Source organism: Glossina fuscipes, unplaced genomic scaffold, assembly GCF_014805625.2.
Source record: "Glossina fuscipes isolate IAEA_lab_2018 unplaced genomic scaffold, Yale_Gfus_2 2, whole genome shotgun sequence".
Lineage (NCBI taxonomy): Eukaryota > Metazoa > Arthropoda > Insecta > Diptera > Glossinidae > Glossina > Glossina fuscipes.
Window position 1 is genome coordinate 20,136,793 of NW_023998416.1, and position 18,142 is coordinate 20,154,934.

The 18,142-nt window shown below is 31.2% G+C and overlaps 1 protein-coding gene across 1 annotated transcript; it reads left to right on the top strand.

Annotated features, from left to right (window-relative positions):
• Positions 1-1,224: 1,224 nt before the first annotated feature.
• Positions 1,225-4,082, top strand: LOC119633237. The gene is made up of 6 exons (XM_038026677.1): positions 1,225-1,348; positions 1,436-1,513; positions 1,583-1,927; positions 1,989-2,719; positions 2,785-3,713; positions 3,790-4,082. The coding sequence occupies exons 1-6, from the start codon at positions 1,295-1,297 to the stop codon at positions 3,942-3,944; spliced, it is 2,292 nt and encodes a 763-aa protein (XP_037882605.1). The 5' UTR covers positions 1,225-1,294; the 3' UTR covers positions 3,945-4,082.
• The last annotated feature ends 14,060 nt before the right edge of the window (positions 4,083-18,142 follow it).

Genomic DNA, 18,142 nt, shown 5'->3' on the forward strand with positions numbered 1-18,142 from the left:
TATAAAAAATAAACTTAGTTGTTTAAATTTTACATAAAACAGTTTTGTTAATCATCAACTTCCATTTCGCTAACGCCTAACGTGCTGGCCACAAGACAACCATAACTTAAAGCATTCGAAGCTGTTATATCAGTAGGGGGGGTGATATGGGTTTTGACCAAATTCGAAGTTCGCTCATTTACTTCTCCTTTAATTTGACCAAATTCGAATTTCGCTGCATTCTTCTACGTTTGTTTATAAGGGCCAGAGTTGTTCAGTTAAGTTCGACAACAATATGTAAATGAAAATACGCAAATAAAAAGATAACACTTTCTATTATAAAATATTAGTAATACAAAGAAACAAACATAGAAGAATGCAGCTTACTTCGAATTTGGTCAATTTAAAGGAGAAGTACTTGAAGTACTGGAAGAAGAGGTCGTGAAGTACTAGAAAACCATGCTCCTTTTGATGTTCATTCCTCTCGATTTTGAGTGCAAACAGCTTTTTTTCGCACGATCACTCATTCCAAAGTGCTCGAAACATCGATTGAAAGTCTCGATGTCAGGAAAACAAGTTAATTAAATCCTTATAAAATATGTTGTCTCTACATAGAAAAATTAAATTGGACTGACAATCGTGTTCTGAGCAACATCACAGAGCTAACAATTGATATTGGAAAGTTTTATTGTGATCGTCGTTCAGAAGTATAAAGCCGAAAAAATTGTAACAACAAAATAAATTATTTTATTATAAATAGCCAATATAAGCTTGGAAATTTATTCTCATGAGAATTTGCTAAAATGTTCTAATCACCAAACACATTCCAAAACCATTTTATGAGCTTGCTTGATACTTGATTTTATGCATTTATTCCAAAATAATTTTTTTTATGGAAAGTGTTTCTTTTCATAAGGAAAATAATATTTTATTTCCTTTATTAACTCATAGCTTTACAGATCCGAAGCTGAAGCCCATATCGCAATCCATCGAAATATTTAAAATATTTTCATAAGATTTTTCGCTTATTATTTTCTTACCTTTCTTTCTGAAATGGCAATGCTCACCGCTTTTCTTGCCAAATAAATTTATGAATGAAGGCATTTATGTTTGCTCATATGCTTCTTGCTTTGCACCTTTCGCTGCTTGTCAGCTGTTTTTCAGAAATAGCTGACAGCGGCTGATTTTATAATTTTGTTTTATTTATGTGCTATTTTTCTAAAGTAAAAAAAGAAAAAGGATTGTTTTCACATCAGCGAAAAATTAGCAAAAATTTCTTTTAAGTAATAAAACTAAAAAAAAAAAGAAAAGAGAAATGGAATTAAATGATTACAATGGTTTTGACGATCATTGTAAAAGTACGGATTTAGTAAGTGTGGAAACAAAAGAAGTGAATTTATTATTATTTTTTCTTTTTTTTTTTTGTTATTTTTTTTATTGTTTTTTGAAAATGAAGGCGAAGAAGAATAATCCAACCATGGACTCTTCTATGGACCAGATAATGCAACGCAAAGATCAAGAGTTTATAGACCACGTAAGTTGACACATCGGCTTAAGGCAACCTAAAGTTTTCTATATCATGTCTCACGTTTTTCAATTGCAGAGTCTATTAGCCCCGGAATATATGCGCGGCGGCGATCCGAACAACTTCATTATAGATTTGATAAATTTTCCAAAAACGGTCAATACGCCAGGCAATACCACCGATGCTCTATCATCTGATCTCCATTTCACCAGTGCTTTGTTTGCAGAGAATGCAGAACATAATGCCTCAGATGATCTTCGTAAGTCTACTAGTCTTTGTATTCCACTACACGGCGATTTCCTTATGCCGGTTCATAAGACTTTCAATACGTCAGTAACCTCGGTAGAGACTGTTGAAGAGAATGGTGTTAAAGTAGTTCAACAATTGTTGCTTACTGAGCCGAATGAGACGGCGACTTTGGATGTAACATAACTCGTAACTTTTATTTATTAGGAGTTTTTAAAATTGTTCTTGTCTTTGGTAGGACACATCAATCGATCTCGACTGTGATATGACACGTTTTAATTCACGGAAAGTATTGCCTCATAAGAAACGTATATCTCGCAAATTGAAAATAGTGCAAGACGACTCGGACTTACAGTTAAATGTACCCTTAGAGACGCATAAATTGGCGCCAGTACAGCAATTGGTAGTGCTATTCCGCTGTGAGCTATGTGGTCACGGCGCGTGTTCACAGTTAGAGTTTTTCAATCATCTGAAGCAACACTACGAGCCCTCTACACCGGATACTATATTGGCGGTCATGAAAACATCTTTAGACGCTTTGGGACCAGAAAAAACAGACGAAGTCACCAATTTGTGCTCTTTAAATAAAAAGACTGATGATTTGGATCAAGTATTTCCAGACGTTCATTTTCCATTCGGAAATTTCCAACAGAACGACGAAGTGGACGCAGTAAGAGTAGTCATGGCTCCACCTCAATTGCCTCACAACCAACACAATCATCATTATCAACACGATCATCCGCATACGCAAGGTGCAGAACAGGTCGTGGAAGGAAATATAGATGCACCTTCGAATAGTATGTCACACGGCCAGACGTCTACTCAAGCATCCGCACAGGCTTTAGCATCCGAAGAATTTAGTGATACTGAAGATATGCTGGAGGGCATAAGGGATAAAGTATTTGTTGAAGATACCTGCGACACGATAGATCTTATGACTCCAACCCCTAATGGCACCAGACCACATTGGTAAATCGTTAAAATTTTTCTTGATCTGTATAAATTTTGAAAGCGATACTATTATTGTGTTTCAGGTTTAGCAATACCGGTTTTGGTGCTATAGAGTTGAAAGCCAAACCATTTTGTGATGTTCTATTCTCTAATCAGTTTCCTAACATCTTACCTAACGACGGTAATCCGTCCGAAGACTTAGCCTCTGAAGAAGATGCTGAGGTTATGAAATTGACGAATAAACCCGTCATAGCTACAGAAGAACATTCTCCACCCCTGGCAACATCGATTTCTGCAACTCTTTCTAAAAATAGCAAAGACTTACCGTTACGTTTATGCAGCGGTAATCAAATCATAGAAAATACTGGACTATTAATCACTCAGCCAAATAATTGCGAACAAAAACAAGAACAAGAACTTAATATATCTCTGGATTCAGAGGAAAACTTTGGAGTCCCTGCACCCCCTGTACCGAATACTATTGAGGAGACTGAAATAGGCGAAGAGTTTATACAAGAAAAGCCTCATATATCGGAAGAAAATGTACATCCCTTTTACTCGCAGTCTCGAAGAAAATGGATGGAAGATGACCATAAACGTTATGTTTGCTATAAATGTAAACGCATTTTCAATTCGTGTAATGCTCTCAAATACCATGATCAAACGCATACCGGGCTTAGACCTTATCAATGTGATATTTGTGGAAAATCATTTTTCGCCGTTGGGGCCTTGAAAGCTCATACACGCACCCATACAGGAGATAAGCCGTACCACTGCCAACATTGCGACAAAAAATTCCGGCAGTGGGGAGATCTCAAATACCATACAGTATCTATACACAGCGACGAGAAGAATCATCAATGCGAGTTCTGTGGCAAATCGTTTGCCCGTAAATATTCGTTAGATCTTCATCGTCGCATACACACAAGCGAACGTAACTATAAATGTGAAACCTGTGGTAAAGGCTTTCGCGCCAGTCATTATTTGCTAGAGCATCGTAAAATTCACACAGGTACAGGAACAAAAACCATTTTTGTAATGGCTTACCTTTAAATAATTACAACAGTAATTATTTGTCTTCATTTTAGGTGAAAAACCATATCAATGCAAAATTTGCTCGAAACGTTTTCGTATTTGTCAAGACCTGAGACGCCACGAACGAATGCATGAACGAAGAAAATTGAAAGAAGCCGCCAAGAAGGAACAACAGGATGCCGCAGTTGCTACACAAATTACGTCATAGTCAGCATTTTTCGTTAAGCACAGAAAAAGGGAGAAAGGGAGAGAGCTTAAGATATGGACTTTAAATGAGAATTCGAATAAGATGACCGAAATTTCAAGGAAAATATGAGTATACATGGAGGTTGTAACGTTTCTTTTGTTTTTTTGTTTTTTTAGGCAAAGCTTTTCACTCGATAAAAAGTTTTTTTTTTATAGTCTTCACTTCACTTCACTTCTTCTGCTTTCTTACGTTCCCTCGACTTTTTCTGCCACTTGTAAAACAAGTACAAAAAAAGAAAGGAGTACAGCTTTCCAAGAAACGAGTATACTCCAAAAAGAATGCGTTTGGTCAACTTAGTATTAGCCTTTAGTGGCGAGATTTTTAGCTATTTAGATATATGTAACGAGTAATAATAAAAATGTCGAAATATTTTATAACCCTAAGTTTTTTCATTACTTAAATAATAATTTTTAAAAAAAATTTGTGATAATAAAGTTTCCGTTTGTTTTTATTTTCAGCTAAATTTTTTTTAAATGTGTTTACGATAAGTTGTATCATTCTCATCTCTACCTAAATTTATGCAAGATTGTTAGTTCACTTTCTACGAACAAAACTTTCGCAGGAACGTTACGTATAAATAAAAAAATATAAACATCCAGCACGCATCACACAGTATTTGCAGACATAAAACTCATTTACTTTAGCGTTTTTGCATTCTTTATATTAAAATGTAATTGGAAGCAAAATAATAACGTCATGTCTCCCCAAACTTCCTTCGAATATATCGAAGCGTCAATAACTTTGCCTTTATAGTGTAGATTCATTAAATTTCAAATACTTACTTGGCACTCGCCAATATACCTGAAGCTAGTAGAAATCTGTAGAGTCTTGAGACACAATGAGTTCTGCGTTTGTTCAATTACTTCAAGGTGTTCGCTTTCCCTACCATTAAAAAACCATTTCTGATGAAGAAATGTGTTCTGTTTGCGCGAGTGCTTGAAGCACTTCATTTCTTTAGAGAACTGAAACCTGTTTCTGAATAATAGCTTGGGCAATGAAAACAACAGTTTCTGTTGGTTCCGGCTTGCGAGATGTTTTCTCATTTAATTTCATTCTATTATAATTTATTCGTTTTTTTGAACCACTTTTATGTCCAGGTCATAACTTTAATTTGTGGACCAAATAACAATGTGAGCGGATATTATTCTAAATTTATAGCGAAAACATAAAAACAATAATTTGTATGTATGTTTTTTTCTATGTATAAATAGGCCTTTAGGCACATAAAACAGATTTTTCTTTTATGCTTTTTATGCTCGCAAGCGATGTTTTTTTTGTTCAAAAATCTCTCGCTATGCTGTTACGGGTCACAATTTTCTGGAAAAGGGACTCAAAATATAGTGAATAGGATTTTTCAGAAAATAATTACTCTGAACTGATTTCTTTTCGATGAAAAATTGCTTTTATCGAAAAAAAAACTCATTATTTATTAGAGAATCATATAATGAAGCTGCAATGAAAATTAAATCATTAAAACCATGGAAAAATATTGTTTCGCAAAAAATGCGTTTAAAATATTAATTTTGGAAAAATTTTTCTACTACTTATAATGTACGCCGGGTATATCACACAATTGGTTTATTCACCTTGAGAACTTTTGTAGGGCTCGGAAGATTATTCTTAAATTTTTTTCCATCAATTATTGATCTTTTTACTCGCCAATCATTATACAGACTATGTTCGGGAAACGAGTTACTGGGCCATTTAAATTGTACTCCCTTATCCTCCACTCCTGCACTGCTATTGTAATTTTTTTTCATTCTAGAGTATCTGAAAAATCATTTAAAGCAATAATAAAAAACAAAGAAAAAATCCAAAAAAGGTACTCATCGTTGTGCAGGCGATATTACCCTTTCTAGGGACCGATCGTGTTATGTCATTTCGCTATTCAACTAAATTTATATTGAAATATTATGAAATATTGAATATTATGATATATTGAATACTATGAAATCTTCGCGTAGTGCCCCATGGCAATGCACTGTATCCTTTGTCATTTATAAATTTATATAACAGGGTTCAAGGTTATTATAATCAAATATTTAAGTTAAGCAAGAAAATTATGTTAGAATAAAAAAGAAACAAGAAGAAAAATTTATTGAACACTTACATCGTTTACCAATAATTTTCTTCTTTCATTGAGTGCTAGAAGGATCGTTCATTCATTATAACCCTTCAACGAAGCTATTAATTTAGCGCATGAGCTAAAGAGGATCTTACGGTATCTAAAAATTCAATGCGAATTTTTTCTTTTTGTGCTATTTTAATGGCTAATCCAAGAACAAGAAATGTAAAAAGAATAAGTAAAGAACCTCCAATAATCTTCTTCTACTTCTGCAAATCAGCAAATCACCAACGAAAGAGTCGCTGTTCTGTATGAAAAAGGTTCAATGTGAAGACTAAGTTCTTTGTTTGAACCTTAATAAAGTTGATAAATTACTTGAATATAGATATATATGGATGTATGTATAAATATGTACAAATGTTATGCGTGTTATGACGTTTCAAATTCATTCGCGACTTTTGAAGAAAATGTTATCGGATTATCTTCTTCTTCAAAGGACTGGTAATATGGTACAATGTACAGTGAATTTTGTATGTGAGACGCGATGAAGTATGTATCTTACGAAATATATATTAAATAATGAGTTTTATTCCTTCTAAAATGTGGGAAATACTGCTTAAAAAGTTTAATTGATTCCAATTTATCCAAATCAGGTAACTGAGGTACGTAGTAGTCAGTTTGCGGAATCTTTTACCCCAACTTCATTATTGTTTAAATATCTTCAATTTCGGCTTCATTTATTGAGTCTCCATCGGTATCATTATGATAAATTTTTATATATATAAGAAATTATTATGCGATAAAGTGTTGATTTTCTTCTTTACTAAAAAACAACTAAAAAAAAAAAAAGAAAAACTCAAAAAGCAAATATAATCTGCCTAACTTCAAAGGCATATTTTAAGCAATGTAACGCAAGAAGACATTTTCATGCCTATCATCAATTTATATTCTTATTTGCAATTTAAAAGTGGCGGCTTCTACTTGAATTTCGTACCCAGTAAAAATTCATGCAAAATTTGTAAAGTATGTCGAAAATCACCTAGCTGTAGAACTTAATTTGTAACGACGTGGAAAGAAGCCAGCGGTAGATAACTGTTAATATGACAGATTTATTTATTTTACTTTGACTTTTCCACTTTCTCAATTAATGTCCTCGAGTTTTTGACGATATGTGAAAGTTTGCTCTAATAAGTATATTGCGCAGCTCTTTCCAAATCACTTTTACTTCATGAAAAATTATTTTTTCTTTCCTAAAAGAAATTTTTTTTCTCGGATTTTCAGATCAATTTGAGCGATAAAATTAGTAATCATTCTTTCATGATCTATTGGCCTGAAAACAATGTTTTTATTTCCATCCAGAAGGCTCAATAGATTAAAGCTATAATTTTTTTCGCAAAGTTCGGCTCGCATCGCAGCTTAAGGTATATGTGCATATGCTTATATATAAAATGTATAATGTAAAGTAAGATGAAACTTGAGAAAGTAAGATTGCCCGAAGGAATAGATTCATAATTTGATTGCAAATATTTATGTTTATTTATGTTTTGCAGACAATAAAAAGCTTTAAAATGCCAGAGGATAGCGGTGGAGGTCGCTAAATTGCGTAAACGTAAAATGTCTAGATAAAAAAATATATAATGTTTAATATTCTCTTGTGCAATATTTTTTCTTTATTGTGTTGCGAAGCAATGTTGCCAGCTAAAAGTAAAATTCCTTCATTATATACAGCGTTGAGAAAAAAAATTGAAATTGTTATTATTATTAATGTCATACCCTTTTCTCAGAATTTGTGAATTAATCAATTAATTAATTGGTATTCATCATTTAATGAATATAATTAATTAATTGGTAATCATCATTTAATGAATATAATTAATTAATAATATATATGCATTTACTGCTAGTCATTTAAGGAAAAAAAATACCTGTATATAATAATTAATTAATAAATTAGAAAAAAAAAAAAATTTAAATTTGTTATTGTTAATAATACACTTTTCTTATAATTTGTGGATTAATCAATTAATTCATTGCTAATGATCATTTAATTAATATAACTAATTAATAAAATTAGTAATTAATTAATAATATGTATATATATTAATATATATATTATATTCAATACATTAACTTAAATATCGTTGAAAATGTTTCATTTAGGTTCTAATTTAAATTATTGTTAGTCAAAAGTGTACATTGCCATACATCAAACTACGTGTCTCAAAATATTAAAACAAAAAAGACAATAATTCTAAACGTTATAATAATGACAATTCTCGAAGCTTCTCCAATGCATGTGGACGCTTAATGGGGAATTTGAAAAGTCACACAATCAAAAAAAAGTTTTTTTTGGACATAGCTGATTTCATTAATACCCATCACTAGTCGCACTTTACCTATTCTTCTAAATAAAGTCTTCAGACTGATCAGCGGGCAAGCATATCACTCTAATCAAGAATGTAATGACTTTCGATATACAAATGTTGTTTGCCTGATACTGTACTTGTAAAATGTGGTTTCGATATAACACACAACAAAATTGATGAATATTATAAGATGATTTCAATATAACACGATTTCAAATAATTCAATTTTTTTTTTCAATTGATTTTTATTTTATCCTTGAGGAGAGAGAGAGAGAAAACAAAAAAGAAGAATAATTGTAATTTTTGACGAAATTGTTTCCTAATTTTTGCAGTTTGTCGTAATTTTAAATTTCAACTTCAGAATTTGAACTTAAACTTACCCATACATTTCGAACGAAATTTCATAACAAAATTATCGTCATAAAATTTCACATCTTCAGATTTGGATTCGATAGAACACGGCATGCAATGCGTTGATTTGCTTTATTTCGCTGTAGCTTTTCACGTGGTCTCAATACAACAGGAATAAGCTTTCGATACAACACGGTACACATTGCATTGATTTGTCTTATTTTGAGCTAGCTTTTAACACGGTCTCGATATGACACGAGTAAAATTTCGATACAACACAGTACGCATTGCAATGATTTGCTCTATTTCGTGGTAGCTTTTTACTATACAACACGAGTTAGATTTCGATACAGCAAGAATAAGATTTCGATACAACACGGGAAACACTTTTTTGCTTCATATTATATCTAAGATTAGCTTACGTTATTTCATACAAAGAAAAAAGTAAGTAAGAAAAAAGTTTCGTATAACACGGTTTCGATACAGCACGATACGAATTAACCCTGTTCCCCTATATATATCTAATGTTGGCGCATTTAGTAATGTTTGTAAAATGTTAACCCTTAACAGGGCACCTTAGATTTGAAAATAAAACTCATGAAATATTATTTCATTGTTTTCTGTTTTATTATTTAAGATTTTTATTTATTTATTTGTTTTTTGTTTTCTTTTTTTCGTTTTTGTTTTTCTGTTTTTTGTTTTCTTTTTTATGCTATTGCAGAGCTTCCTTTATTATTTGCACTTGTACTTAATTATATGTACAGTATAGATGAGAGTGTTTTTTTTTTTTTTTATTATAATATATTTCATTTCATATTTTGTTTTACATTAATTTTTTTTTTCATATGTCGTGTTTTTCTTTTCATTGTTATGTATATACCCTTAAGGCTTAAAAACTACAATTTTTTTATTTTTATTTTTTTTATTCAGTCGATGAAATTCAATGTTTTTTCAAATATTATTTTTAGACAGTTTTTGGAGTTTTGTTGTCTCAAATGAGTTTTTGGAAAAAAATAAAACTGAAAATGTATATTGAAAAAAAAAAACATTTTTCGTTTTTTTTTTTGGAAGATTTTATGAATATAATTTAAAAACAAAACTTATTGTTTTTTGAAGTACTAAAGGGGAGGCTGTTGAGTGCTGCTTTAATTTGTTTATTTCTTTTTATTTTGTTTTTTTTTTTTTTTTTTTTTTTGTTTAATAATATTTATCAAATTATTAGTAATATATTTCCTTTGTTTTTTTTTTTTTTTGAAGTTACTTGTTATAAAAGTAAAATAACTTATTCAGCGGTTGCTCTTGCTGTTGCTATTGCAATGTTCCAATTTTACTTTTATTTCTCTGTTGTTGTTTTTTGCTTTTTTTTCTTCATGTACACTGCTTTATTAGATTATCGCTGTATTACAGCAGAAGATTAAACGTTGAGGAAGAGATAGGTTGTTGCAGATAAATAGGAAGAAGCTAGAGCGAGAGAGAGAGAGAAAGACAGAGAGAGGAAGCAAAGGGAACAGAAAGAAAGAGGGAGAGTAAATCCTGTTTGGGTTATTGTGTGAGAATAATAATACAATTTCTTCCCCTTATTTTTTATTTTCTTTATTTTTGAATATTTTTTGTTTTGTTTTTTTTCTTTTTTTTGGCAAGTATTACTTGAGTGTTTTCACATTAATTCATTATTTTAATGTATAAATTATATGGATGAGAGAATATGTATATGATTGATTGGTATGTGAGTTTGAGTTGTCAATGGTTTTCCTATATTTTCGTTTACTTATTCTTTCTTCCTTTTTTTTGTTTTTGTTTTTTTTGCTTGCATTGCAAAGGTTGATATATATATATATATATATATATATATATATATGTATATATATTCATACATATGTATATACATATACATATATATACATATATTGAGTGTATTTGTCTACATAGGGATGCTTGTACAAAAAGAAGAGAAAAGAAAAACTCTGTTCTTAATATTGATTTTTAATACTTTTAAAAGTATTTTGACTGATATTGCTCCTTAAGGATAATGCACAAGAAAGATGCGATCGTTTACCTTCCGTCATGCAACAATTAAGCCAAGCATATGAAGTTAACATGAAAACAAACCTTTGTCAGTTAGCATTGTCGGTGAAAACATGCTATTCTCTAACATGGTTTTCAACATTAATTCATAATAATAATAATAAATCAAATAATTAATTCATGAGATGTGAGCAAAACAAAAAATTAATTTTGAATTTTATATAACACATGACAACATTACAATCGGTCGCGGTCATTTCGCTTTAGCGATTTTTCAAAAAAATGCGGGGGAACTGTAGGGGAACTTGTTGAACAAATGTCTCGATTCGAGTCATCTTCAGTTGCGTTCGTCCTTGTCGGCTTCGTCATCGACTTATCCTAAAAAATTGCGGTTGAACTGAAGAATATATGAACCGACATCAGACGACCAGAGAAGCTTAGACGTTCTATCTCAAGCCCTTTTAGGAATGATATGTATTTTCATAAACTTAATATACCACGTATCACAACAAGCGATATGGGCTATAATTAGCGAGAATGAAATAAAAGTTAAGGATTTTTAAACACTTTTAGCTAACATTTTTTTTTTTTTTTTGCTTTCATAATCTATGATTCTAGTAAATATTCACTTCAAATTTTATATGAACAAAACTGCTATGGATTGCAGCTATCCCTCTCTTTTGATCCGCTGTAGACGATTTATCTTGATTTTCGCCTAAGATGTTAGTGCGGAGGTTCGCAATTTAAAACCTTCAAACACACAAAATTAATTAAGTGAATTTAACTGGACTGAAGTCAGAATCTTATGCTCAATATATGCCTTTTATGAAAGCTCGATGATGTAAATGAAATAAGAAGACTACTTTTATGCTTTGAGGGCGTGAGTAGATAAAGCAGAGCGAAGGTCGAAAGTGAACTAACTTAAGTACACATATGGCCTCCTACCTTATGTGCGGGTATTACTCACTTAAAGAATTACACGCCCCTAATTTATGCTTCCAAAGCTAGTGGAGGGCAATGCATTTTACAATTTTATTAAAAACAATGTCGAATACGAGAACCGCCCTTTATAAGAAAGAGCAAAGACATTATTTAATATACGGCACCACATCATAGTTATTTATATAACGACAGGAGGCAGGCAGGATATGCGAACAGACGGACATGTAAGCTTGAATCATTTCCGAAATTTATCGGTATTAAAAAAGGGTGTGTCTGTCTCAAGCCCTTATGGTTGCTCACATATATCCACAGAAACTTAATATACTCTTGCGTCATAAGTGGCGTAGATTATAAAAAAATATATAAATCATTGGGGATAAATAAAATTTGGCTTTTTTTAAAAACCATGTAAAACTTTCTTTTGAAAACCTTCATGTAATATAATATAATATCGCAAATATAACAATGCAAACTCATATGCAGTTTATAAGTCGACTAACTAAACTACAACTAAATATAAGATTAATAAGTTTTTTGAAAGGGTGACCCAAACAAATCGAGTTTGCTGGCATTCCTCTAGAAAGAATGATTCCTGCAATTAAGTAAAAAAATATGGGATAAATCTGTATTGAGTTTAATTACAATTGTAGATCGGTTGTAGTTATCGCCTAAACAATTATCGTTGCGAGTAAAAATAAAAAAGAAAAGTGTCATCTTTCTCTAGCATTATCCCTCGAGTAGTAAGTGATCTTAATTAAGGAATCCAAAAGAGTGAGAGTGGGTTATTGCGGTTCAAGTTCCTATATTTTGTGCATTCAAATATTTTGTTTATTTTTAATTTGAAATCTAAAATGAATTTAGATAAACAGAAAACGAAAAGAAAAAAAAAAACAATTCTTTGCAACTGTAAACTGACCGTCTCTACAAATTTTACCAATTTTTTTTTGTTTTTTTTGTTATTTTTGTTTTTAAAGAAATTTCTTTTGCTCCTCACATAGGTTTGTGTTTTTTTTATTTATTTTTTTAATAAATTAAAATTACATTGAATTCGTTTTTAATTCTGTTCTTTTCGCTTATTTTTCACAAATATTTACAACTACTTAAGTTCTAATTTTTATAATTTTCTTTTTTATATATAATTTTTTGTTTATTTGCATAATTTCATATATATATATATATATATATATTTATATGTACATGTACATATATTATAAATATATGTATATACATACGCGCATAGACACACATATTGATATATATATATATATATATATATATATATATATATATATATATGTCGGTATATTTATATATATACTGTTGTTGTTGTTCTGTAGGATATTTCTCTGATTGTGTTTTTATTTTCAGTTATACATAATTGTGAAAAAATACTTTTGTTGTTGTTGTGATGCTTTTGTGATTTCAATTCAAAATTATATCTTATTATCCCATCATTACATCTTTCCTTTTGTCAAATATGGGTTCAGTAGCTGTGTCGACTTTTCTTTTTATTATTGATATTTATTTCTTACGTTTTGAATACTATTTTTTTTGTTTTTGTTTTTAAAAAGTGGACAGAGAAACGAATCGTTTTGGTAAAGAGGAAGGGGGAAGGGGCTTAAATGGATAGATAGGGTATACGGTCTAGAGATGCTCTATGGTATATTCGCTGAATTTTTATTAAACAAATTTTATTTTTGTGTGTGTAAGTTTACTATATATACGATTTATTGGTTGTTGTTGCTGTGTAAGGTTTCCTTGTTCCGTTTATTGGTTGGTTGTCGGTTGAAGATGTTTTCTTTTCTTTTAATGTTTTCAAGTTTCTTTTTTTTTGCTTATTATTGTTTAGTTTTGGTTTTTGAATGTTTCCGAGAGAAGTTGTTGTTGCTGTTGTTGTTTTTATAGCTTTTTATCTATTTACTGTTTTTTATTATTAATTTTACTGTTTGTTATTATTTTGTTTTCTTTTTTTTTCATTTATTTAATATAGGTAAAAATTTAAAAATTACTTTTTTTCTGTTTTGTGTATTTATTTGTTTTTTGTTCTTTCTTTTGTTTGAAAATATGACTTGATTTCTTTTGTGTTTTTTGTTGATCGAATTCTTCTTGTCTCTTACATAATCCTTTTCTTTCCCTTTAAATATATATGTATATATATATATATATATTTTTTTTTTTTTAAGTTGCAGTTGACCAGTTTAGTTTTTATTTATTTATTTATTTTTAATATTATTTAAAAAATTTTGATATTCTTTTTGTTCTTGTTATAATTCGTTTGCTTTGTATATGTGTGGATGTGTATGTAAGGGTGAGTGTAATAAATCGTATTCGGTTTAAGCCGAACTTTTCAATACCCATAGCTAGCTGCTAATTAGGATCCACTTTTTTCTCGATTTCGAATCATTTTTTTGTATATTTTGCAAGTATTTGACAGCACGTCATACATAAATTCGTAAACTAAGGAACATATTTGCATTTTCTTTTCTTTTTTCTTTTTTTTTTAATTAGAAACTAATCTTGAATTTCGGACTTGACTTGAATAAGAAAAAATTGTAAAAATCAATTTGGAAAGCCTAATAAATAAAATTTAAAATCGTAACTGAAAAAAATATTGTAGACGTACGTCGATCCGGAATGAATTTAAAATTTCTTCGTCACCTTTCCTCCTATATTCGTATATTCTCTTCTTTCCATTTTGCGGGAGTTGAAGTATAAGTATCTGATCTCTTCAAATCGAATTCAAATAAAATTTTTGAACCCGTAATTATAACATTGATTGACGGACAGATAGACATCCTTATTGAATCGTACCCTTTGCAAGCTTTATGTTTAACAAACCTTATGTGCACCAGCTACGTTTTGGATATAAAAAACACTGCAAAAATTTCAAAAAGATTTTTATAAATTTTTATCAACAGAAGTTTATTAAAAAAAAAAAAGAAAAAAGAAAAAAGAAAAACATATCTCTTAAATTTAAAGTGAGATCAAAAATAAATGTTTTAGTTAGTTTACTTATATCAGTATTTCTATTTTCTCGTGTTTTTTTTTTTTTTAATTTTCAAGAAAAAGCAATAACGCTTAATAATGAAACAGTAAAATCAGTTAAGCTCTTGTTTTAAATTTAAGAAAAAGACAATGTCAAACAAATCGCAAAATTACTACCATCTTCATATATTGAATTATTTGTAAGCATTTATACACACACATGTGTTTATTTTTGTTCAATTATTTATTTATTCATTTTTTTTTTTTGCACGGCAGTGAATTTGTTAATAATTTTTCTCATATTTGAGATTTGAATCTGATAAGCTTTTAATAAATGTAATAATTTGCTGATCTCGGCAGTATCAGGTTATATTATATAATGTATCTTTCGAAGAGAACGAACACGACTTATAATCAGGGGAAAAAGAAAGAAAGAAAACCGATGGCAAACAAGCGCCCCGAAGAGCGAGCAAATCTTAAAAATATTTTCGTATAAATCACCAAAGTCGAATTAAAAGACCATAAGTCTAAGTAAGAAATATTTCCAAAATATTTTATACACATTCGGCAGTTGGGGGTTAAAGAAGAAATGGTCCAGCAATTGAACCGTTACTACCTGACTTTTCAACTTAGCATTCCTCGAGCGCGAACAAGCTTGGGGGCATTTGCGATATTAGAGCGTGCAAAACCAAGATCGCCTTCTTTCTAAGCTAAGAAGCCGAGTTATTCAAAACAAAAAAAATTCCAGGCGGAAAAAATTTTAAAATACTATGAAGGAATCGTTAAAGCTTGGCAAACAAATGTATGAAGAGAAAATCTGTCTTGTTGTATTGAAGCCTGTATTCGACAGGGCGTGCCAAAGGCATAGACAAAAACAATAGGTTTTTGTCATGAATCGTCTGATAAAGACTCAGAAATTGAAACATCTTGAGCTGGACCTTCTACTTTCTATTAGAGTTTAATCATTTCGAACCAGATCTGCTTCGCCGCTGTAAATGTATGCGTTTTTAGCAGTCGCCCGTTTTCTTGTGGAAAGTTCCAAACTACGCGTTTTCAATCTATCCTATTTAAAAATTCGTGTTCTAAGCTTTGGCAACACTAAGTGTTGTCAGATGCCCTTTGACGTTTTCTTTGGGAAGTTTAACGTTTTGAGCCTTTTCTTTTAAGTTTTACGGGCTTGTTTTTCTTGTATCTTTTTAGAATCTGGACAAACCTGTTTTGCTGAGCGAAGAGTACATTTCCTTGGAAACTATTACACGTGGATTTTAAAAAAGGAAAAAATAAAAAACAAATAACATTAAATATAATCCAGACAATGAGAATGAAGTTGCTGGCATTCTAAGGCATAAAGAAAACATTGCTGGGGAATGCGACACCCTTGTTGAGCGCTCCATCCGTTAGTTAAGAAAGATTATTCAGGTAGTGTCTCTTTCCAATTACATCTATGCAAGTGGGCTAAAGCGATGACATAGAAAAGAATCGAATGTGAAAATCAGGGACAGGGGACGCTTATTACGTCAGATTAGGGAAAGCAGTGGGAACTTGCAAAATGCCACAACAAATCGTATCGAGAAAGACAGTATGCAAATTCCCTAAAGGATAAAATCTTTATAGCGATTGGGAGAATAATAGCGAGCCAAAGCTTAATAGCAGTGCTACAAGATAGCTATAGGGAACTACGCAGTAAGTCAAAGCTTCATAGAAAATGAAAACTACATAGCGGGCGAAGAATCCAGAGAAAACTTTGTAATGAAGTTAAGCAAAAGAGAGCTAGAGGGTGAACGAAGCGAGAAAGTTAGTATATGACACCCAATCAATCTCCCCAGTGGATCAAATGTGTTTATTAAATGAATGATTGGAGAAGGAGCGACAGCAGTATATCGTGATTTGTTAAAATAATTACCGGAATATGCCAAAAGAATTGCCTTATTTTAGTTTCAGTACGAGCAGTTCATGTTTATATTCGGCGAATCAATCGCCTCTTGCTTAACTGAAATGAAACGACCTACAAACAGACTCCAGCTATTTTCATAATGAAACCATAGCGGGCTACGAGCTTCGGCCCATAAAAAGGTATTTTGAAAGCAGTTGGCTGGGAAGTTTTCTTTTCCATTTCGTTTATCATTTGTTTTGCTCGAAAATCTTAAAAAAATGATTTTCATTGCGTTGATAAGTTTTTCACTTAGGGAGGCACAAAAGTTCTACTGGCACGATATTCAAATAATTCTATGCAATAAAATCAATTTATTGCTGCAGTTAAAGGTGTCTCATTATTGTCTAGATCGATCCAGCACAAATTTTCATTAGTCTTCCTACTTAAGCATACATGGCAGAAGCCTCCTAAAACTCCAAACTTCAACTTCAATACAACTTCACTTTCAAGAGCAGCAATCATCCACAATTTCGGTTTGAAAAGAAACGGGATATTTTTGAAAAATGTCTTGGGCGGAATGAATACAGAAAATGCCGCTTTATATAGACTTGCTATGGAAGACCTTCGCTTTTTGAGCCAGTTCAGATATTATCGCCAATGAAGGAACTTAGGCCCGAGTTTAAAATTTATTCAATCACACTTATAAGGGGTTACTTTTATATATGAAAAAATAGCCTTCAACGGGACTAATGAGAAATATTCGTATGACTAAGCTAATGCTTACCAATGGAATTGGTTTATTAGGATTGCATTGGTAATTCTAGCACGGTTTACCTTTACGATATGGATGTATAGACACTGGCGTATGCATTACCAAAGCATGGGCAGAAGATTGGTAATAATTACTAAATTAAAGGCGCTCGTAGTCTTACTGGATACTTTGCGATATTTATTTCAACTTCATCGCTTTAATTAAAGAAGCATTTTTAAGATGTCTCTCCTCCTTAAAATTAACCCTTGTTTTCGATGATTAAGATTACAGTGGAAGACTGGAACTTCGAAAATTTTAAACAATATAAAGGAATGGGGCAATGAGTCTTTCGTTTCAGGAGACAAAAATCTTCTTTATTTGCGTGAAAACCTGGAGCATTTTTATACCAAGCAATGACAACGAGCACTTTAAACAAAACATCTGCTGCTATCTATTTTCTTGGAATGGATAGGAATTAAAAAAAAAAAAAAAACGTGTTTGTTTTCACGACCTTTGGACATTAATAGTCGAAATCGAAGAAATGTTTTTTTTTTCTCTGTTATTCGTATGTAAAATGCGTCTTTTAGGAACAGAAGGCAGATAATGTTATTAGGTAAACAAGGTAAACAAACAAGATCTAGTAATGCGCTAAATAATTCAACGATCGTAATGCTTAACTGATTTATTGTCTCAAACGTGTTTGCATCGAAATGAATAGAGAATGGAAAGTATGGTTTGACGGAAAGGGTACTCAGCAGGGGGAGTTGGAGGGGAAAGTAGAAAAATTGTAGAAGGAGGAAG